General features: G+C 45.1%; 1 protein-coding gene across 3 annotated transcripts in view; it reads right to left on the bottom strand.

The window, feature by feature from the left end:
* The window catches only part of CDYL (chromodomain Y like), a 277641-nt gene that overhangs the window by 12981 nt on the left and 240505 nt on the right, over positions 1-24155 (bottom strand). For 2 of the 3 annotated variants that reach the window (XM_036929812.2, XM_036929814.2), the window contains exons 3-5: positions 11233-11489; positions 9692-9864; positions 4194-4404 (exon numbers count right to left, since the gene is read on the bottom strand). In XM_036929812.2, the coding sequence (XP_036785707.1) occupies positions 4194-4404; positions 9692-9864; positions 11233-11489 (641 nt within the window). The remainder of the gene's footprint in view (positions 1-4193; positions 4405-9691; positions 9865-11232; positions 11490-24155) is intronic. The other variant, XM_036929813.2, reaches the window with a different exon arrangement.

The raw sequence follows: 24155 nt of genomic DNA on the forward strand, positions 1-24155 counted from the left end.
TAAATTTAAAGTAATTTTCTTGAGAATGACTCTTCCCCACCAGAATCAGCTAGTGACTGTTAGGTGGGTGCAGCATGGTGAAATGACAGAGGACTTGGATGCAACCCCACTTCTTTATCAGTAAAACACGGGGTGCCACCTTGAGATGGATAGATATGCCATCCTGACGGGTCCCAGGAAGCACTCGCTGCCCAGCTGTGGAGAGTGCTGTCTGCTGGGAGAGCTCCCAGGGCAGCCTCCCCACACAGGCTCTGTCCCGGGGCTGCCACAGGGAATGGCCGCACGGGGTGGTGCGGCACTGTCAGGGTGGCACCACAGCCCACCTGCGCCCTCTCTGCCTATCCTGCCTCCTCCCCACCTCGCCGCAGATGCTGACTCTGTGTCCTCTGCACGGAAATCCATCTCAGACTCTGCTACCAAGAAACTAACTTGTGACAGGTGGGAATGGGGAGGAAGTGGTGGTGAGAGGGATTTTGGAGCAGGATAGCTCCCCAACTGGGTGGCAATGACCCCTCACCAGCTAGATGGAGCTCCCACAGCACCCAGCACAGGGCAGGCCATGCACTGAAAACTCTCCCAGTGACAGCACAGTATTTGCCAGTTGCCACTGATGCAAGTAGAGGGGCTCCTGGGTAACAAGAAGGCAGAGAGGCCAGACCACATCCAGAACTTACTGCCAGAGTGGCCAAGCTCCAGACAAGGTTAATCACCCCCAAGGAAGGTCTGTTGGGCTGTGTGGGGAAGGGGGAAGAGGATGAGACTCTCAAACTTGGCAGTGGGAACTTTAGGCGGATGCTCCCCAGCTCTGAACCTCAGAGGCCTTGAGCCTGGAGACAACGGAAAGGTCTTTCCCAGCTTTAATCCTGCCCCACCTCCTGTCCTGCCACCAGGTTTAGTGACCTGTCTCCTCTCTCAAAGGAGCTGTAAGACCAGCCAGAATGTGCTGTGGGGGCTGGGAGAGGGCACGCAGGCCAAGTCTGTAGGGTGTGTGACACGGAGCCAGGCCACACGGGTGGGCAGGACCTCACTACTGGACTGGCTCCTGGAAGCATGGGGAAGTGGCGGCCCAGGCTGAGCGCAGCTGAAACACCAGAACAGCCACAGCCGGCAGGGGAGGGGTGGGATGAGATGCCTGGAGGGGCTTGTGGCAAATGTCAGAGATGGTCACAGCGCAGGCCCTGGGGCTCTGGACCAAGGTGTGATGTCCTCAGCAGACAGGCACATGCCTTTTAAAAACAATTCCAGAGTGCTTACTGAGCGCAGGTAGAGGCAGAGCACCTGGCCATGGGACAGCGAATGACCACATTTTGGTAATGTCCAGCCGAGCTCCTCCAGGTCACTGGGGCACAGGGCCAGTGCTCAGGCAAAAACACCCAAGGGTCCAGGCGAGCAGCACGAGTGGGGGGCCCAGACCCATCTCCCCCACCACTCTCCCAGCACCACCTCCTCACACCAGAGCCATGCGGGGCCCCTGGGTGGGCCTGGTTTGTGGTGGGCTGGCTCAGGGTGTGGGTGGGCAAGCCGCTATGCGGACAGCAACTTCACAGGAGCCTCACAGCAGTGCTCGGAAAGACAGTGACAAAGGAAAATGCTGCCTAGTAGGGGATGCGCCTGGTCACTCACCTGGAGTAGCAGCGGGTGGATCAGGTCTAGAACACTGACCGGGGGCAGCACAGAATGGGCTGGTCAGGGGCCTGGGGGGCTGCAGACAAGGGCGTCTGCCGTGGTGGATGTGAATGGTGACTAGGGAGTGTGCAGTTTCCACTGGAGAGCACCCACTGTGAAGGGCAGTTTGACAGCAAGGCAGACCAGTCTGTCACTGCTAACCCGGCAGTGGCACAAGGGACTCATGGGCAGAGTGGCCGTGGTTCGAGGTGGAGCTCAGCAGCACAGGCTCCAACCTATCAAGGCCAATTTGGCTACTGACTGGGCAATCTCCAGCGTGACACTGGTGCTGAGCCACCGTCTGCCGCCATTCCAGGGGAGACGAGTGGTTGGCTGCCAAGCTGACGCTGGGCCTGGGTCTGGCCCAGCCTCCCTGTCCACAGTACGCAGGCATCACCTCTGAGAGGCTGTGGGCGTGTCTGCTCTCCGATGGGCCTGCCAGGCCCGAGGACCCCCTCACAGCCGGGAGATGTGGCAGTGGCCCCACAAGCCCGGGGTCCTCTGGCCACTTCACAGCAGACCTCTCCAGAGGCTGCCAGCCTGACGGGGCCCTGGGCCGGCCTGCAGTGTGAGGGGGCCACCGTTGGAGGTGTGCTCTGTGAGGATGGGAGCTGCCTTCTGATTCATGGCACAGTGCACCAGACTGCCATTATCAAATGGTCCTGTGTCTGCAAGAGCAAGGACACGTGGGCCTGGGGAACAACGGGAGGAAGCAGGTGGCCGGCTGCACCTACCACCCTCCCAGGAATCCTCTGAGGGATGCCGTATTTCCTGTCCTTGCAACTTTGGGCTCTGTAGACGGGCCACGCTTGGGGGGAGCGGGTGGCTTCTGCACAACGTGCAGGGGGAGAACGTGTGGAGCCCTGGGGTCACTTGGTCCCCTGAACCGAGCTGTTAAATGGACACGTGTAGCAGCCGGGCCCTCAGACCAGTCGGGGCTGTGGGGCTGCGGCTCTTCTCTCACACTTCCTTATTTTAAACTGTTTGGGAATAAGTTTGGATTTATGGAACGATTACAATAACGATATAAAGTACTTATAAACCATTCACCCAGCTTTCCCTCCCCTTAACACATAACATGTTACAATGATCAAAACCAGAAAATTACCATCAATACGATACTATTAACAAAACCGCAAACCCTCAGCCCATCTCGCCAGCTAGCTTCCCTCTGCCATCCCAGGATGGCGTCCGAGGCCCCCAGTGCACTGAGCTGTCGGTCCCGAGGCCCCTCCTGCCTTCTGGCGAGTTCTCCAGCTGTGGCGCTCTGAACCCTGTAAGGACACTGTGCAGTGTCTGTGAACACGCTGCCCTTGGGGTGCACCTGGGCACCAACCAGTTGGTGCATTTGGAAGGGTGGCGTTCTCAGGGCAGCACACGGGGAATGTGGCTGACAGCTTTCATTTCTGCTGAAACTTGCTCATCAGTGAGGTGGTGCCTGCCAGGCTTCTCCACGGCAAAGTTACTCTTCTTCTGAGGATGCAAATATCCTTTTTCTCATCATACTTTTACCCATTAATATCAACATCCAGCTGGTTCGCCTGCAACAGTTGCCAAGTCTAATCCCCTTCCTCTGAGTCTCCCCCAGGAAGAGAAGCCCCGGAACCTGTAACGTGCATGAAGAGGCAGTCGGGGGGGAGGTGTGTCGCGATCCTCTCCCAGGGAGGTCCTGCTGCTGGTAGGTCAGCTCCTTCGGGGAAGCCCTCTGCTGCAGAGCCATCGCAACTACAGCACAAACGCTCTTCCTGGGCAGCCCACACTTGGGGACAACAGACAGACAGAAACCAGCCATGTGGGTCCACTACAGGCCCCAGGCTCTGCGCCTGGGGCGGTTGCAGCTCTGCCGGCTCTGCCTCCCAGTTCAGTTTCTTCCTCTGGCCAGCCCTACCTCCTTGCTGTCCCTTCAAGAGGCACTGTGATTTCTACTTCACACTCCACCTTAGTGTCTGCTTCTGGAGACCCCAACCCTATTTGTGACACTACCTTTTGCCCTATTTCAAGGAATAAGGAATGTGATGGCATAACTGCTTGATAAGTCACAAATTATAATACAAACACAATCTCTTAGTGATGGATGGTCAAACAGAAGAACAAAAAGACACAATATGGGAAAACCCCACTTGTCTTAAGCAACTGTGCTCCTTTGCTGCTTTCTCTGAAAAGTGCTTTTGGGCTAGTAGGTCAAGGACCTTTTGATTGCAAACTCTGCTGCTTGGATTACAAACGAGTATTTACTAATAGTGAATGTCAGTGTTAATTATGTAGAGAGATATGTAGGACCTCTTTGAGGAGATCCTTTTCTAGGAAATGATGCAAAACAGTGTCAGTAAATGTTCTATGAACCAAAGTATGAAAATCTTCCATGATTTCATGAATGAAAAGTATGAGTTTATGGACAGGAACTGAATTACAAGTGCATCTGATGGTAAGTCCCCACAGAACACCCCATGTATTATTTAGAAAATAATAACCCAACTAGATTTCTTCAGGAAGTTTTCTAGAATGATTTTTTAAGAACAGGTACTCACAGATGCTCCTCCCATAATCTTGGGAAACATAACGGTGGAACAGCCATCTGGACTTTGTCCGAAGGTAGTATAGGGTGTTTGGAACCAAGCCTTTTCATTGGCCCAAACCACATCACAGAGAGGCAGTATGGACGCTCCTAGCCCAATGGCTGGGCCATTTACTGCTACAATAATAGGCTTCTTAAACTGAATGAAAGTATTCACGAAGTTTCTAAAATGAAAAATAAATGGGGAATTACTCAAAACATTGTGTATTTGAGCAACAGAAAAATCTACTGTTACAGCATTCAGTATACTAAGATGTAAACTCTGTGGAAGGTATTTTTAGCTGAGATTGGTGAACAACTCCCAGAAGATGGGACCATGGGTTTATGTACTGTGTGTTGTTAAGATGCTATGCCATAGGTGGCTGCTGCCCCAGGACGGTGTGAAGATTACAGGTGAAATAAAATCAGAAGCTGCTCTGGGGCTCTAGGACCAACAAATCTTTCTCTTCAACCTTCCTTCCCTCTAAAGACACAGAGCCCAATAAACACTGTGGGCTTCAAATGATCCATCTAGAAGCTCTCCACCAAAAACCTGATGGGACATACTGAGACAGCCTGGTACAGAACAAAGAAACCATGGGGTCTGGGTCTGGATTTGGGGTATGATTTCACACCGCTCAGTGACTGTGAAGCAACAACAGAAACTTTGAGTTTATAGAGACTTACATGGAATGACCTGGGGTATGCAGAGACAAGAAGCTTAGAGGCTGGTTTAAGACATGAGATCTAGACAAGAACAGCCAACACCACAGACACATGCTTGCATGCTACTCTGTATTCTGCTATGTGCTGGAGACTACAATTACAACAGGGTTTCAAGGACAGCAAGACTAGGGCAGGGCAACCTTCACAGAGGATGTGGACTTCATGAAACTGAGCCAATGCTATTTCTGGATTTGTTTTAGGATCAGGCTGAAAAAGTAGGCTGCTTTTCAATCTAGGGTAGGGTGGTGCCACACCATAGTGGGAATGTGCAGCTTCCTCCCACCACCAGACTCTAATTTTATGCTCAGAGGTTGCTTCTTGTTATGATTTAATATAGTGAAGAAAAGGACAAACACACTAACATAAACACTAGATAATTCCTTTAAGGCGGATCAGAATTATAGAATAATAAATTCTAAACTCTACCCCATTGTTAGAACTGAAAATAACAATCTGGGTGCTCTCTGCAAATCAGCAATTTAAAAGCTGAAGCAAATCTATTCAGATTCTGTCTGAAAATCACGACTGCATCTCACTCTTGCCTCCTCTCCCAATAGTGACACGAGGGGCCAAACATTGTTTTTGGAGGAGGGCGGGCTGGGGAGGTTTGGAGGAGTGTATGAAGAACAGGGGATGGCAGGCACTGCAGTTTGGCATCATCTAAAGTAGCCTACAGTCAGCATGTGGACCCCAGCCAGCCCCTAGATCACTCAAGGTTTGTGGGCTCTTCACAGTGAATAGGAATTAACTCATTCAAATGAATGAGTCACACTAAGACTTTCTAAATGAGAGCCTGAGGCATTGTTAGGAAGATCACACTGGGTTTTAATGATACAGAGAGAGAATCTTTTCAATAGGTTCTTGAACTAACTGCGGACAATCTACATGAAGTTACTTCAGTTGTGCCACCTGTTGAGGATTTCAGGGCAATGACACATGAGGGAAATACATTTTCTGTGCTCAGTTACTGATGACTCTTGAAAAGGTGACTGCTGAAGTGTCTCCATGGCATAAAGCAGACTTTTCCAAATTATACCTCCCAGGTGCCCTGGAGCTGTTCCTGTGCAAACAATGTCTGAAAACCAGGGATGGATGGGAGAGTAACATGAAAGAAATGATTGAAATAGTGTAATAATGAAGTGATTCCATGGAGAAGTGGTAGGAGGAATCAACTGCTCCGTGCAGCAGCGCTCCTGGTCATGTTCAGGTTTGCATAAAAGAAAAAACACCTGCTTCTGTAACAGGTGTTGCCAAATCAAGGCTGGGATTTCACAAGCCTGGAGAAATTGTTTGGAGCTGAAGTCCATCCCCTGCCCCTTCATTTTGCCTGCAATGATAACTTAATCTGAAACCCATGGATGTTTTGGGAGGGGGTGTAAGACCATCTTCCCTTTTCAGAGGCCACAATCTGGGCATTCTGATGTGTGGCCTCTGAGATGCCAGAAATGAGCATGGTCTACAGAGAAATTTGTTTTGTTTAAGAAAAACAAAAAAATCCTTAGAAATGCTTTTGTGTAGTAGGAACTTCCCAGAGCCACAAGGGCTCAGCCACATGAGCTGCACATCAAGCCACACTGCTATGAGCAGGGGGATGCGGCAGCTGCCTGCAGGCCTGGGGCAAGGCACTCAGGAGCCTGGCATTCAAGGAGAGCCTGTCCCGCTGCTTTTGGGGGGCATAAAGCAAGTCTATTTTAAAACTTAAAATTAACATATGTGAACATTCAAGGGGGTCAGTGCAACTTACAGAGTTTAAATTTCTGTTACCTTTGAATTATCTGCGAATTGAGTTAAAGGCTGTGTTGGGTATAGCAGGAGAGGAATAAGATCATTACATTTGCCAAAAAATTAATTTTAGAAGACTTAAAATAAAATAAAAATTCTATCCATTCTTTTTAAGAACATCTACTACTTCAGAAACATCACCAAAAAGTTAGAAAGTCACATAAGAATAGTCTAGGAATTGTTTGGGGGAAATCAGGCGACCAGGATCTGAAGTTTTAATAGTCTGTTCATTGCCATTTCTCAACTTAGCTCTCCCTTGATTGTCAATGTCCAGAATAGGACTGAACAGGGAAGAGCTCAGGTTCTAGGGGACTTCTGCTTGCTGGCTTTCTTCTCTCCCCACATTTCTGCTCTTCTCACTCTGGGGTAGAAGATGCCTACTTCCGGGGAGAGTTGGTCCCTGGTCCTTCAGATACCAAGTGGCAGCCACTGGTTCCCACAGATTCCAAAGCCTAACACTATAAACTGATTCACAGTAATTTTGTTTTTGTCACTAATGTGCTAAACACACATCTGTAAACTGGTTATGACCAACAATCCCAGTAACAGAATTGGCTGTACTAGACACCTGACAATTTAATATTTAAACCTAATCTTCCTATTTCCCCTATTTCTTTTGGAAACTTGCTACAGTGATGTTTTTTGCCCCAAAGTTTTAAGGAATTCAAGACAAAACACTACAGAAACAAAAGAACTGCATATATTTTAGGTGTATGAGCCAATCTTAAACACATAAAAATCAATTTAAATGCAAATGGGCAAGAGTTAAGGTTAAGTGAATCTGGTGTGACTATTTTTTAGATCCTGTCAGAGTAAATTAAGATAAATTTACATTGACAAAAATATTTTCATTTAAAGAACTAAGTGGATTTCCCTACAGCAGGATTTGGCTTTTTCCTAGAATACCAATTTAGCTTTTTCTGGGGAGCAAGCAAAGTGACATGAGGGGAGGAGAGTTTGGAGAAGAAATGATGAAAATGGAATTTAAAGTTACCTAAAAGCTCAATGAGATCTCTCCTGAGCTATCTTTCCTCTGCTTTTCCTAACAATAAGAGCCATGGTCATTGTTCAGGGTAATGGCACCGGGGGAGCGGGCTAGACTGGGGTTGGGGCACCAGTGAGACTTACCAGTAGAGCTTAGCCAGGGACACGTGTATGGGAGGGGTGAGCGCTGGCCAAGTCCTATCTTCTTACAACAGCAGAGCTCCCCAAACCATAGTATTTTGTGTAAAGTCAGTGTGAACTTACAGAAAATAAACAAGTCACCACCAGAGCTGTAATAGTTTATTTTTAAAAAACGAAAAATAAATCCATTTACTCCATCCAGAAAAGATGGAATGGGTTAAATTAGGAATATGTATACATTGTCTTAGAGGTCAAACAGCTGTATTTGAAATGGAGTAACAAGATGGTCCCATCTAGTATACTATAAGTATGAAATTATTTAGGAGACCAGAAATAAGACTTAATAAAATCAGGTTATAAAATTTCAATCTATTTTTGAAACAACAACCACACAATAGCCTGAAAAATGGTGATGTTCAAAAAGATTAAAGAACAGATAACTGCCTGCATGCATGCATCTGTATATAGTATGAGAAAGCATTAATTTTCAAAATTATAAAAAATATTACAAAAGGCAAAAAGCAATGTCCATAACACCAAGGGGTGGGGTTCCAGGACTGTCTGATGGGCTGTTGAGGCAGGCCCATCAGAACCGTCTCAGGGGATGTGTCAGAGAGGTGCCCTGCCCTGGCCCAGGCCGCCCAGACAGAAAGTGCTCCCACCGATCCTGTGTGCCCCTCTAGCACGTGCAGCGGACCGGTGGTCAGTGCTCAGGGCCTTAGCCTTTTGGAGCCCAGCGAGTACCAAAAGAAGCTAAACTGTAACTCTCCAGTATCTGGGGATTCTGGAGAAGATCCAGCCTTTTTATTTCCATCTTACAAGGCTGCCTCCATGTCGTCACCTGTAAATTACAAAGGCATATGCAGAGGGCCCCTAGGGGTCGCCTGGGGATATGCCACTTCAGGGAGGGAGGTAGAGCAGCACAAAGGTCTTTCTGGTTGATGACTGGGTTTCATTCACTTTACATAAAATTAACCTCTGAAAAATTAGATACTTATGATTACATTTACAGTGATTAGGATGAGAAGTGAGGGATATAAACAAAATCTGTGTCTGGGTATGCTTACAGCAGAGTCATGTGGTTGCAGGGAAAGCTCTGCAGTGTCATGATACAGCAGTGGAAGACCCAAACACAGGATGGAAATATCTGAAGTTATACTGTTAAATGAAAAAAGCAAGTTGCAAAACAACACACAGTATAGTCCCACTTATTAACAGAACTAAGAATAAGTTTGTATTATTTGCATGTGTGCTTGGAATACATATTTGAAACTGTTTAGAAAAAGGTTGGGGAGGATGGGGAGGAATACAAATGAACAGTGAGAGAAAGGGGACTTCTATTGTTCATTCAATATTATTGTTTTATGTGTAGTTGGAACTCAGGATGAACTTGAACAAGAATGTTAACTGTTTATACTAAAAAAACCTTTTCATATGATGCTATGGAATTAGCTTGTCATAAAGCTTGGCTATTTATTTTAGAGTCCAGCAAATGGTAAGTTATTATGTGAAAGGGAATGCATCTTTATTTAAGGACTGAAGACAGAACACACTCATAGTGCAAATAATGGAAACTGTGGCCCTATATATACTCTGATCATGAGAACATTTCCTGAGTGCTCACTGGGTTTGAACCAGCCCCCAAATCAGTTTGCTCAAGGAAAGGAGTAATTTATGCCAGGCCCACAGAAAAGACAGATGACTTAATTTTGCTACTAGTGTCTCTTGGTGGAAGGAGACCTTCATTTTATTTGCAAGGTTTGTTTGAGCCTGTTCTCCCAGGTCTGGTACACTACCAGCCCGCTCAGACCAATGTTTAGAAATATCATTTATGCATACCTGATAGCTTCCGCCATTTTAGTGCTTTCTCTTTTTCTGTCATCTGTTAAACGCCGTATGAAATAAATAAAGTCGAGTCCACAGCAGAAGACGCTGCCCACGGCGCTGAGCAGCACGAGCTTGCTGTCGTCGGCGGCAGCCGTGCTCAGCGCACTCTGCACCTCCTTCATTACCTGAAAGTCACCAGAAGTTAAGGTGGCAAAGAGCAGTTCTGATACAGGATTCTAAAAGCACTTTATTCCTGGATAATCTGGACCATAGAACGTGTACAGTCTGAAACTGGCTCCTGTACCTACTGCAAGTTAACATGATTCGTAGAGTACTTTTGGTAACCAGAGATGGGGAACGCTGGGGGCAGAGTATAATCACAGAACTGATTAGGAATAGAGTACAATTACAAAGATGTGTGAATCTAAGTTACCTTAATACTCTAGTCATTGTGACTCTAAGTAGACAAAGCAAGTCCATATTCTAGTCACTTGGCATTTCTACAGTTTGGACAGCAGGTGGCACATCCAACCAGCTGAAAAAAACTAGTCCAGTTCCCTGGGGTTTTTTTTTTTTTTTTAAATACCAGTCTACTACAGTCATAGAAATCCTAATAGCTTGAGGCATAAATGTATTAAGTACAGTATGCTAGCACGAAGTAGTTTTAGAAGGCACAGAACCATTTAAAATCAGCTCTATGAAGCACTTACAAATGACCAATGAAGGGACTCTGCAGTTTAAAATGTACCAGGACAAGCCATGATCTGGTTTGTCATGTGACCCTGGTCAGGCACACACCCTTTCTGTAGTTGGGTATTCCTATCTGGACAAAGCCTGACCTACTGGCTCACAAGTAGAAAACAACGGCTCCTAGAACTGAAAATTTTAAGAAAGTTACTGTGTGGGTTCAAATACTTCCAAACTTAGATATTTCACAGAGTAGTCTCTTAAGCTTTGTAAGCCATCAATCTCCCTCCATCCTTGAAAGCTAACTTCACTAGGTGCCATCAGCATGAACATGTGTTGAAATCCCTGTGTCTGTAAGTCCAGTACAATGCAGCAGTCTGAGTAGGAATGATGGTAAAACACTCTGAAGGGGCTGGGACCCAGGGCACTGTAACTTTGTCTGAACAATGAACCCTTTGAGAATCTGAGAAAAGCTAAAGAATGGCATGTGCACACACAAATTTTATAAGTGTGCCTTCGGGGAGCCCCCTGGCCCCAGATTAAGAGCTCTGGCCCGGAGGTGAAAGAGGACAGAGGCAGAGCTACCAGCTCCCCTGTTCAAGCTTTGTCTACACCAGCCCACACCCAGGAGAAAGAGGATGGACACTCAACAGACACAACTGTTTCAGTTTCCCTGTGGTCCTAAGCGTTAACAGGAGCAAGACTGCCAAATTCACCTCTGCCTCCAGCCTCCTGGGGGGCACTATGCATCGGCCCAGAAGGAGATTGAGAAAGAGCACTAGGAAGGGTGCCAGTTCCGCAAAGCAGGCCCGGAAAACAGGCTGGAGAAACACGCAGCACAAATCAGCCCAGGGAACGTCTCTCACCTCTGGATTGAGTGAGTTATTCTCTGATGATTTTGTTGACAACAAGATGTGGGTGAAGCCATCCTGCTTCCTGACGACAATATCTCTGTATCTGTAGGCACTTTCTGTTTGCCTCACACTGAAACGCAACCGCTTGTCAAAAGGCTGGTCTCGTCTGTCGTCAATAAATTTCCTTTTCCCGGCTGTCACTCCTGTAACAGATGTCTGTATGTTGGTTGTCCCATTGGCTGTTAATGCATCCATAAACGGAGATGTACCTGCCAAGAGTTTGAAATCACAGTGGTCTGTGATGCCCTGCCAGTTCACTCCCCAGGGTCACCTCTGAATTAGGTAGTACTCGTTACAAACCCAGGGTTTAATATATTAACACAAGACTAAAACAATTAGAACCTTCGGAAAGTCTACTTTTAAAGGCACTTGTTTTCCTTCAAAGTCTGACAAGGAAATCACCCTCTTGCTTATCTTGCCTAAAAAATGAAAATGGAAAAGTACTTGCTGAAAAGATACTATAAAGTCTGTGACATTTGAAGAACGGGATTAAGAGAACCGGTTTTAGGTGGAGTACCTATTCCATCCAGGCTTGAGAAGTGGAAACAAAAACAGAACCAAATCAAGAAAATATCTTACTGCTAGAGCTGAGGCTATCTGCCTTTCAGCTGAAATTGCTTTTCCTGAATGCAAATCACCTGGTACAGACTTGGGATGCACCCATGAGGTTCGGCGGGTCCTGGGGCAGCACCTGGCCACCAGTGTAGAGCCGAGCTCCCTGGTGGGGCACCTTTCTTCTGATGCCCTGGGATGTGACTACTTAGAACAGATGCCCACTGGTCCCAGCTCTACATGTTCAAACAGCCCTTTAAATAGTTGAGGACAGCGCTCTCTCCTGCCATATAAAACATTCTGCTACTTCTCCCTCCTGGGTCAGCTCCTCAACATCAACTTGGTGGCTGTTTTTCAGTTGGTCTTAAAGATATGGTCCCCTGAACTTAATATTTTAATATTTCTTGTTATAATAAAGTCAAGAGTTTCGCTGAATACTTTCCTAGAGTTACCAAGACATGTCAGGGTTAAGAATTCAAGTAGTAAGGTAAATAATTATCTTATTGATATGAACTGTCTAAATATTATCTAACGTGGTAACAAATGTATAGAATCTTTGGGTGGGGGAAGAAGGGAAAGAAATGTAAGAAAGCTAGATCAGAATTTACTAATAAAATTAGCAATGGTAGAAGTTCTCTGAGGGGAAGAATATGAATTATGAGTCAGAAATATTTCCACTAGAGCAAAAGAAAACAAGTCAAGGCCACCAGAAAAGACTCATGAATGGACATTCAGAGAAGTTAAAAAATCTTGGTGAAAGAATTTGACTTTCATTCAACTGACATAAATACCTTGCAGATTTATTTAAAAAAAAAAATTCAATTTTTTTGAACTTTGAAAGGGATTTTAATCTTTGTGTGTGTGTGTGTGTGTGTGTGTGTGTGTGTATGTGTGTGTGTGTAGTACAAGAATCTGAAAGGATATGAAGATATGAAGATACATGGTGAAAGGCCTTCCACTCTCCATCCTGCCAGCTCAGGCCTCACCCTCTATAGTTGAGCCACCGTGTTTGGTTTCCAGTGATCCTTCCACAGTGTCTTTATGTATATGCAAGCAAATAATACAAATATTTCTCTTTTGCTCCTTTACACTCCTTGTGTAAAAAACACAAATGGCAGTATACAAAAGATGGTTGTGTCATATCCTGCTTATTCATTTGATGGTATTTTAGAAACTGTTGTCTCTCAAGTCATAGTTTCCTTCTTTTCTAAGGCTACACAGCAAGCCCACTGAACGGACGGTCTGCAAGTCATTTTACCAATCCACATTGCAATAAACATTAATATTCAATGATTTTTTGATATTACAAACTATGCTACGATGCATAACCTTGGCTTATGTCAACCCAATGCTGGCAAATCTACTGGGTAAGTTTCTAAAGGATTTGTAACCTGGAGTATTTCTGAGAGCATGTGGTAAGCTGTTACCAGTAGGACAAGGTTCCGCTGAATCAACGACCTTTTCTTCCTTTAAAGCTTCAACCTCTCCTCTATCAGATCCTTGCCTGCAAGTGTGTCTACAAATGCTCTCTGACAGCTTCTGCTCTCAGAACCCCACATTTGCTCTTCTAAGCAGTACCCCCCATCCTCATACCCATCACAGCCTCACCTGGCTTGTACTGAGTGAGTCTCTACTGTTCCCTCTGCCAATCATTCCTATGACACTCCAACCTGGAGCCAGAGGCAACATGACCAGATAACTAGAGTACTGAGAAACAGGTTATGGATGTTCTGAACCACTGAGTCTGGGTGCCTAGAGACAGGGAGCAGCCATGGGGGAGTCTGGTGCAGCTGGGGGAGGAGGACAGGGAGAAAAACTTGGTTTTATCCATGGCCACTGCTCAGGTAAAGATGCTACAGACCTTAGAAGAGGGGATGGAAGAGGTCAGGGTTGGAGGTAAATACTTGGGAGTTGGTCCCTAGGAATCATAGTTACACTGAGAAGTAGGAGTACCCAAGAGTGGGGGGCACTCCTCCGGGGAGAGCCACATGCTGGGCCAGGAGGCAGCAGAGCAGCAGGAAGGAAGTAACAGGCTTCCCAAGGGAAGGAGAGAAGGCCACAGAGAGGCGGTGGAGGAGGACACGGTGATGGGAAGGGAGAGTAGAAGCCATGAATAAACTTGGGCAAGTTGTCTCACTGGAGGGCTAATGGTAAAAGCCAGACTACAGGATACACTGAAAGACAAATTGTTAAATTAACAAACATAGATGTTCAAGTCAAGAATTTGTTAAAATGCTGTCTTAAGGAACACAAACACAACTGCAGGTGAGAGGACACTGATATTTAGGTGAGGCCGACCAGAATGATTTCCCTGCCTAAAAAGAGATCACATCAGGAATAATCCTGTGCAGAGGCAAGCTGCACGGCCACATGACTCAGGGGCAGGGCAATAACCAGAGTGAGTGAGTGGAGACAAGCCGGGGGCTCTGGCCTCTCAGGAAGAGAGGGCCCTGCGGACCACGCATGCCAGTGTGCCGATAACAAGTGAGAGCTTTTTGGGTCTTCAGGAGATACTAAACCTGAATTGGATTTTTAACTGGCATAATAGCAGAGCCCTGCACAACGATCCCAGCAGCACAGGGGAAGACAGAGCCCGCTGGCTTTGGATCAGCTCCTTCCACCCCTGAGCTGCTCGTGCAGCACACATTTCTCAATCCTCCAAGGAGTTTTCCCAGGGGCTCCCTTCCACAGAAGCAGGATTTCTGGGGTCTGTGTAGCCTTTATACCTAAGCTTCAGAAAAAGCCCCACAATTTCTTTGAGGCGATAGGTCCAATGGAGCTCTCCATGGTTCTGCAAATTTGGAAGCAGATTCATGTTGGCTCATGCTGACCAGGCCTTCATCTCCCTGTTGAAACTACTGGCTCACTGGTGACATTAGGGTTCCTGCGGATTTCAGAGCCTGTGATCTGGGCCAGTGCCTCAGCTACCACACCCACCCCAGTATGGCTCCTGGGACCCTCTACTGCTCACCTCTGTGGACATGTGACATGTCACTGTGCCCTATTTAGGAAGAGTCACAGCAGGATTGAGTCTCAGAATCATAGACTGCCAGCACTGAGCTAAGGCTTGACACTCACCTCCTGCCCTGTCAGTCAAGCGCCTTGGCCCCTCATTCATGACTCTGCAGCTTGGTGTCCTTTTGCTGCCCAGGCCTGCACCCACCTCAGGGACCCTGTCCTTACTCCTCCCTTTGCAGAGAATGCCCTTGCCCCAGAGCTTCAAATGGCTGCTCAAGTGTTACCTCAGGCAAGCCTTCTGGGGCCACCCCATGGATGCCCCCGCCCCAGCCTGCTGTCCTTGGGGCACTCCTCTCCAAAGTTCTTCCTCATGTGGTTGTATTTACAGTATGTATTGTCATGTACTCCACCAAGGTCCCCGTCCATCTCAGTCACGAGTGTGTCCCCGAGCTTAGAACCAACACTCTGTACATACTTACTGGATGGAGGAACGGGATGGACCTGCAGGGCCCTGCAGTTCACCTCCCTGAACTTAAGAGTTGACTAGGTGGGTGCCTGCCTGACCGCTGGGTGCCAATGTGAGAACAGTCAGCACTGTGCTTCAGAGCAGAATCCATTGCTAAGGTAAACACCAGGGTTTAGGGAAAAATATCCTGCATGATGCCAACTGTGAAAATTTAGTGTGGCTCACTAGACCAACAGCTCTCATGAAAACGCAGGAGCAAAGGCTGTCTCAGTGAGGGACCTAGATTTACTGGCATAAAATTCAAGTAGGAAGAAAACCCATTTTAGTTTCTCTCCTAGTAAGTGGTTTTCTTTTAATATGCTTGAAAGCAAAGAAGATAACCCCAAACATATATTGTTAACCTGTTAAAATTCACTACCTCCAAAAGCATGTTTCTTTAAAAAGGAAATGTGCCTCCTGCTTCCAACCATGAGAAACAGTAACAGGACTTCCTCACTTGCCAGTGAGAACTAGAAAACCGAACAAAATCCATGTAACAACTGTTTCAGAAACTGGCCAACAGGCAGTGCAGGACCACGTTAGCAGCATGAAGGGGGACAAACAAGGTGAGCCAACAGCCCAGCGGGCCTTCTGCCTGGAGGTCATTTCCACCGGGCACGTGCAGGGAGGGGAGCCCACAGACAGCCTGGTGAAAGCGCCAACCCGACCACGTACACTGCGGGGGAAGAGGCTCACGAGGCTGTAATTTGTGGGGCAGAGTATCTAAAAGGAGAGAGCTATGCAGAAAGTTCCAGAACTGCCTACAGATCCTCTTCAGTCTCTGATGAACACCAATCTGAGCATGCATAGGGTGAAATTTCACAGGGCTTGGCAGAGAAAATTTTCTGAGGAGAAAGAACAATTTCCTATAAACTGGATAACTGCGGAGTTCACAAAGGGCTGGGAGCCCTCAGCAGCCAGAGTGGAGAGACTTCAAGGAATACATGGGGCATTGGGCAGAGACCCTAGAACGGCTGCAGATTAGTTATGGAACTAGTCTCGCTCTGGAATAAAGGGTACTCTAGAAATGCATTAATAAACTTGGAAACTAAAGCCTTGGAAGGATCAAACTGATATGCAAGTTAATAACTGGTGCCAGAACAAACCCAATGCTTTTAAAAGCATACAGCAGAATTCAGCACCCCGAAATGCAAAAGTCACAACATTTAGCCACCAAAAATTACTAGACATGTGAAGTAGGAGGAAAGTAGGACCCATGATCAGGACTAAATCAGTTAATAGAAAGAGGTCTAAAGAGGAGATGATGGAGTTAACAGAAGAGGATGTTTCCAAAACTGCTGTAAATTACCTCAGTGTGCTCAAGGACTTAAAGGACGACATGAACATATGAGGAAATGGAAGATTAGAATAAAAATCCCATCTGGTATGTGTGATAGATTAGGTGCCACATGACAGCAGAGAACTTGAGAATGTATCAAAAGAGCCTCTCCAAAGTACAGCACAGAGAGGAGAGAGGAAAACAGCGAGCAGAGCCTGCGAGCCCTGTGGGAGGATGCTAGCGGGCTAGCATGTATGTGATGTGAGCCCAGGGAAGGGTGTGTGTGTGTAAAAAACACTTGCATAAATCATGGCTCTCAAAGTGTTTTCCATATTTGATGAAAACCAGAAGCTGACAGACCCAAGGAGGTTCACAAATGCCAACCAGGATAAACACAAAGGAAACCAAGACACATCACAATCAATCGGCTGAGAGCTAGTGATAAAAAGAAAATTTTCAGAGCTGGGAGAGGAAAAAAAGACTTTAACAGATACAACAATTTAAGAACAGCTGTATGTTTATCTTCAAAAGTATACAAGATAGAAGAAAGAAAAGGACTGGCATCTTTAAAGTGCATAAAGTAGAAAAAAATATCAGCTTAGACAGACAGTGCATGTGTAGCATAAATGTCCCTCAAAAACAAAGGAGAAAATTTGTAGCCAGCAAACCTGCACTATAAAGAGTGTTAAAGGAAGTTCCATGGACAACATGGTATCAGACAGAAGTGTGGATATAGTACACAGGAATGGAGAACACCAGAACTGGGGAAGATGAGGTAAAAATGAACCTGCACAGACTGCATATTAAGTTTAGTTAACTAAAAATGGAAAAGTAGTTAACTGATTGGCTTAATCACAAGAAAAACCCTTCTTTCACACCAACCTAACAAAAATAACTAAAAACCACTTTGCATACATGATCATCTTCAAGGAATGGACAACTTTCTGGAAAAATGTGAATTTTTCTGATACAGCAGAAACAAATAAAAATAACAATGGAAAGATAAAAGTAAAGTTCCTAAAGCATTATTTCTGAAAACTGGGTCGAGCAAGGCAAGGAACTGCTGACGGGGGCTGTAAGACTTTCGGAGCTGTACCGAAGCAGGACACCCAGCCAATGCATTTGGTGAAGAAAATTCAACTCCGATGGCACTGGTAGCACCCAACGCCGCCACACCCATCTCACTGATGGCCCACGGCATCACAATCCCATTTTATTAACAGCAAATACTGTAAAGTTATCCATCTCTCTCAATTTCAATTCTAACAGACTTCTAATCACAATCTCAGTGGTTAAGATTTAGGTGGAAGACAAGCTAAGAAATGTGTCAAAGGAGGGGCGGAAGATGGCGGCGTGAGTAGAGCAGCGGAAATCTCCTCCCAAAACAACATATATCTATGAAAATATAACAAAGACAACCCTTCCTAGAATAAAGACCAGAGGACACAGGACAATATCCAGACCACATCCGCACCTGAGAGAACCCAGCGCCTCGCGAAGGGGGTAAGATACAAGCCCCGGCCCCGCGGGAGCCAAGCGCCCCTCCCCCCAGCTCCCGGCGGGAGAAGAATAGGCAGAGCGGGAGGGAGACGGAGCCCAGGACTGCCGAGCACCCAGCCCCCGCCATCCGGGCCAGAGTGCAGGACCCTCGATACTAGGAAAACAGGGCAGTAAGAACAGTGAGCAGGAACTGGAGGCTGGGCACGGGAGGACATAAGAAAAGTACGCAACAATTTTTTTTTTTTTTTTGCTTTTTCGTTGTTTTGTTTTGGCGAGCGCTTTTTGGAAGTCTTAAAGGGATAGGGACCCCAATCCTAGGGAAACAGGGCAGCAAGACCGGTGAGCAGAGGCCTGAGGCTGGCACCAGAGAATAAAGAAAAACGAGCAATCACCTTTTTTTTTTTAATTTAAAATTTTTTTTTTTTTTTTTGGTGGTCGTTTTGTTTTGTTTTGTCGGGTGCTTTTTGGAAGTCTTAAAGGGGCAGGGCGGGTCACTTAATCCAGAGGTAGGGAATCCGGGATCTCTGGGCACCCTAACCCCTGGGCTGCAGGGAGCAGGGAGGCCCCTTACGGAGATAAATAGCCTCCCAGCAGCTCCTGCTCCAACGCGACTCCACCATTTTGGAGTAGCTGCCCGAGCCAGGCCACGCCCACGGCAACAGCGGAGATTAACTCCATAGCAGCCGGGCAGGAAGCAGAAGCCCTGTCTGCGCGCAGCTGCGCAGCACAAGCCACTAGAGGTCGCTGTTCTCCCAGGAGAGGAGGGCCACAAACCAACAAGAAAGGAAGTCCTTCCAGCCGTCACTCATCCCAGTTCTGCAGACTATTCCTATCACCATGAAAAGGCAAAGCTACAGGCAGACAAAGATCACAGAGACAACACCAGAGAAGGAGACAGACCTAACCAGTCTTCCTGACGAAGAATTCAAAATAAGAATCATAAACATGCTGAAAGAGATCCAGAGAAATACGCAAGAGAAATGGGATGAAGTCCGGAAGGAGATCACAGATGCCAGAAAGGAGATCGCAGAAATGAAACAAACTCTGGAAGGGTTTATAAGCAGAATGGATAGAATGCAAGAGGCCATTGATGGAATTGAAATCAGAGAACAGGAACGCATAGAAGCTGACATAGAGAGAGACAAAAGGATCTCCAGGAATGAAACAATATTAAGAGAACTGTGTGACCAATCCAAAAGGAACAATATCCGTATTATAGGGGTCCCAGAAGAAGAAGAGAGAGGAAAAGAGATGGAAAGTATCTTAGAAGAAATAATTGCTGAAAACTTCCCCACACTGGGGGAGGAAATAATCGAACAGACCACGGAAATACACAGAACCCCCAACAGAAAGGATCCAAGAAGGACAACACCAAGACACATAATAATTAAAATGGCAAAGATGAAGGACAAGGAAAGAGTGTTAAAGGCAGCTAGAGAGAAAAAGGTCACCTATAAAGGGAAACCCATCAGGCTAACGTCAGATTTTTCAACAGAAACCCTACAGGCCAGAAGAGAATGGCATGATATATTTAATACAATGAAACAGAAGGGCCTTGAACCAAGGATACTGTATCCAGCACGACTATCATTCAAATATGACGGTGGGATTAAACAATTCCCAGACAAACAAAAGCTGAGGGAATTTGCTTTCCACAAACCACCTCTACAGAACATCTTACAGGGACTGCTCTAGATGGGAGCACTCCTAGAAAGAGCACAGCACAAAACACCCAACATATGAAGAATCGAGGAGGAGGAACAAGAAGGGAGAGAAGAAAAGAATCTCCAGACAGTGTATATAACAGCTCAATAAGCGAGCTAAGTTAGGCAGTAAGATACTAAAGAGGCTAACCTTGAACCTTTGGTAACCACGAATTTAAAGCCTGCAATGGCAATAAGTACATATCTCTCAATAGTCACCCTAAATGTTAATGGGTTGAATGCACCAATCAAAAGACATAGAGTAACAGAATGGATAAAAAAGCAAGACCCATCTATATACTGCTTACAAGAAACTCACCTCAAACCCAAAGACATGTACAGACTAAAAGTCAAGGGATGGAAAAACATATTTCAAGCAAACAACAGTGAGAAGAAAGCAGGGGTTGCAGTACTAATATCAGACAAAATAGACTTCAAAACAAAGAAAGTAACAAGAGATAAAGAAGGACACTACATAATGATAAAGGGCTCAGTCAAACAAGAGGATATAACCATTCTAAATATATATGCACCCAACACAGGAGCACCAGCATATGTGAAACAAATACTAACAGAACTAAAGGGGGATATAGACTGCAATGCATTCATTCTAGGAGACTTCAACACACCACTCACCCCAAAGGATAGATCCACCGGGCAGAAAATAAGTAAGGACACGGAAGCACTGAACAACACAGTAGAGCAGATGGACCTAATAGACATCTATAGAACTCTACATCCAAAAGCAGCGGGATACACATTCTTCTCAAGTGCACATGGAACATTCTCCAGAATAGACCACATACTAGGCCACAAAAAGAGCCTCAGAAAATTCCAAAAGATTGAAATCCTACCAACCAACTTTTCAGACCACAAAGGCATAAAACTAGAAATAAACTGTACAAAGAAAGCAAAGAGGCTCACAAACACATGGAGGCTTAACAACACGCTCCTAAATAATCAATGGATCAATGACCAAATCAAAATGGAGATCCAGCAATATATGGAAACAAATGACAACAACAACACTAAGCCCCAACTTCTGTGGGACACAGCAAAAGCAGTCTTAAGAGGAAAGTATATAGCAATCCAAGCATATTTAAAAAAGGAAGAGCAATCCCAAATGAATGGTCTAATGTCACAATTATCGAAATTGGAAAAAGAAGAACAGATGAGGCCTAAGGTCAGCAGAAGGAGGGACATAATAAAGATCAGAGAAGAAATAAATAAAATTGAGAGGAATAAAACAATAGCAAAAATCAATGAAACCAAGAGCTGGTTCTTCGAGAAAATAAACAAAATAGATAAGCCTCTAGCCAGACTTATTAAGAAGAAAAGAGAGTCAACACAAATCAACAGTATCAGAAACGAGAAAGGAAAAATCACGACGGACCCCACAGAAATGCAAAGAATTATTGGAGAATACTATGGAAACCTATATGCTAACAAGCTGGGAAACCTAGGAGAAATGGACAACTTCCTAGAAAAATACAACCTTCCAAGATTGACCCAGGAAGGAACAGAAAATCTAAACAGACCAATTACCAGCAACGAAATTGAAGCGGTAATCAAAAAACTACCAAAGAACAAAACCCCCGGGCCAGATGGATTTACCTCGGAATTTTATCAGACATACAGGGAAGAAAGACATAATACCCATTCTCCTTAAAGTTTTCCAAAAAATAGAGGAGGAGGGGATACTCCCAAACTCATTCTATGAAGCTAACATCACCCTAATACCAAAACCAGGCAAAGACCCCACCAAAAAAGAAAACTACAGACCAATATCCCTGATGAACGTAGATGCAAAAATACTCAACAAAATATTAGCAAACCGAATTCAAAAATACATCAAAAGGATCATACACCATGACCAAGTGGGATTCATCCCAGGGATGCAAGGATGGTACAACATTCGAAAGTCCATCAACATCATCCACCACATCAACAAAAAGAAGACAAAAACCACATGATCATCTCCATAGATGCTGAAAAAGCATTTGACAAAGTTCAACATTCATTCATGTTAAAAACTCTCAGCAAAATGGGAATAGAGGGCACGTACCTCAACATAATAAAGGCCATCTATGATAAACACACAGCCAACATTATATTGAACAGTGAGAAGCTGAAAGCATTTCCTCTGAGATCGGGAACTAGACAGGGATGCCCACTCTCTCCACTGTTATTTAACATAGTACTGGAGGTCCTAGCCATGGCAACCAGACAAAATAAAGAAATACAAGGAATCCAGATTGGTAAAGAAGAAGTTAAACTGTCACTATTTGCAGATGACATGATACTGTACATAAAAAACCCTAAAGACTCCACCCCAAAACTACTAGAAATGATATCGGAATACAGCAAAGTTGCAGGATACAAAATCAACACACAGAAATCTGTGGCTTTCCTATATACTAACAATGAACCAACAGAAAGAGAAATCAGGAAAACAACTCCATTCACAATTGCATCAAAAAAAATAAAATACCTAGGAATAAACCTAACCAAAGAAGTGAAAGACTTATACTCTGAAAACTACAAGTCACTCTTAAGAGAAATTAAAGGGGACACTAACAGATGGAAACTCATCCCATGCTCGTGGCTAGGAAGAATTAATATCGTTAAAATGGCCATCCTGCCCAAAGCAATATACAGATTTGATGCAATCCCTATGAAACTACCAGCAACATTCTTCAATGAACTGGAACAAATAATTCAAAAATTCATATGGAAACACCAAAGACCCCGAATAGCCAAAGCAATCCTGAGAAAGAAGAATAAAGTAGGGGGGATCTCACTCCCCAACTTCAAGCTCTACTATAAAGCCATAGTAATCAAGACAATTTGGTACTGGCACAAGAGCAGAGCCACAGACCAATGGAACAGACTAGAGAATCCAGACATTAACCCAGACATATATGGTCAATTAATATTGGATAAAGGAGCCATGGAAATACAATGGCGAAATGACAGTCTCTTCAACAGGTGGTGCTGGCAAAACTGGACAGCTACATGTAGGAGAATGAAACTGGACCATAGTCTAACCCCATATACAAAAGTAAACTCAAAATGGATCAAAGACCTGAATGTAAGCCATGAAACCATTAAACTCTTGGAAGAAAACATAGGCAAAAACCTCTTAGACATAAACATGAGTGACCTCTTCTTGAACATATCTCCCCGGGCAAGGAAAACAACAGCAAAAATGAGTAAGTGGGACTATATTAAGCTGAAAAGCTTCTGTACAGCAAAAGACACCATCAATAGAACAAAAAGGATCCTACAGTATGGGAGAATATATTTGAAAATGACACATCCGATAAAGGCTTGACATCCAGAATTATATAAAGAGCTCACATGCCTCAACAAACAAAAAACAAATAACCCAATTAAAAAATGGGCACAGGAACTGAACAGACGGTTCTCCAAAAAAGAAATACAGATGGCCAACAGACACATGAAAAGATGCTCCACATTGCTAATTATCAGAGAAATGCAAATTAAAACTACAGTGAGGTATCACCTCACACCAGTAAGGATGGCTGCCATCCAAAAGACAAACAACAACAAATGTTGGCGAGGCTGTGGAGAAAGGGGAACCCTCCTACACTGCTGGTGGGAATGTAAGTTAGTTCAACCATTGTGGAAAGCAGTATGGAGGTACATCAAAATGCTCAAAACAGACTTACCATTTGACCCAGGAATTCCACTCCTAGGAATTTACCCTAAGAACGCAGCAATCAAGTTTGAGAAAGACAGATGCACCCCTATGTTTATCGCAGCACTATTTACAATAGCCAAGAATTGGAAGCAACCTAAATGTCCATCAATAGAAGAATGGATAAAGAAGATGTGGTGCATATACACAATGGAATACTACTCAGCCATAAGAAAAGGGCAAATCCTACCATTTGCAGCAACATGGATGGAGCTGGAGGGTATTATGCTCAGTGAAATAAGCCAAGCGGAGAAAGAGAAATACCAAATGATTTCACTTATCTGTGGAATATAAGAACAAAGGAAAAACTGAAGGAACAAAACAGCACCAGAATCATAGAACTCAAGAATGGACTAACAGGTACCAAAGGGAAAGGGACTGGGGAGGATGGGTGGGTAGGGAGGGACAAGATGGGGGAGAAGTAGGGGGGTATTAAGATTAACATGCATGGGGGGGCAGGAGAAAAGGGAGGGCTGTACAACACAGAGAAGGCAAGTAGTGATTCTACAACATTTTGCTATGCTGATGGACAGTGACTGTAAAGGGGTTTATAGGGGAGACCTGGTATAGGGGAGAGCCTAGTAAACATAATATTCGTCATGTAAGTGTAGATTAGTGGTACCAAAAACAAAGCAAAACAAAACAAAACAAAAACAA

This window comes from Manis pentadactyla, chromosome 16 (assembly GCF_030020395.1).
Source record: "Manis pentadactyla isolate mManPen7 chromosome 16, mManPen7.hap1, whole genome shotgun sequence".
In the NCBI taxonomy this organism is placed as follows: domain Eukaryota; kingdom Metazoa; phylum Chordata; class Mammalia; order Pholidota; family Manidae; genus Manis; species Manis pentadactyla.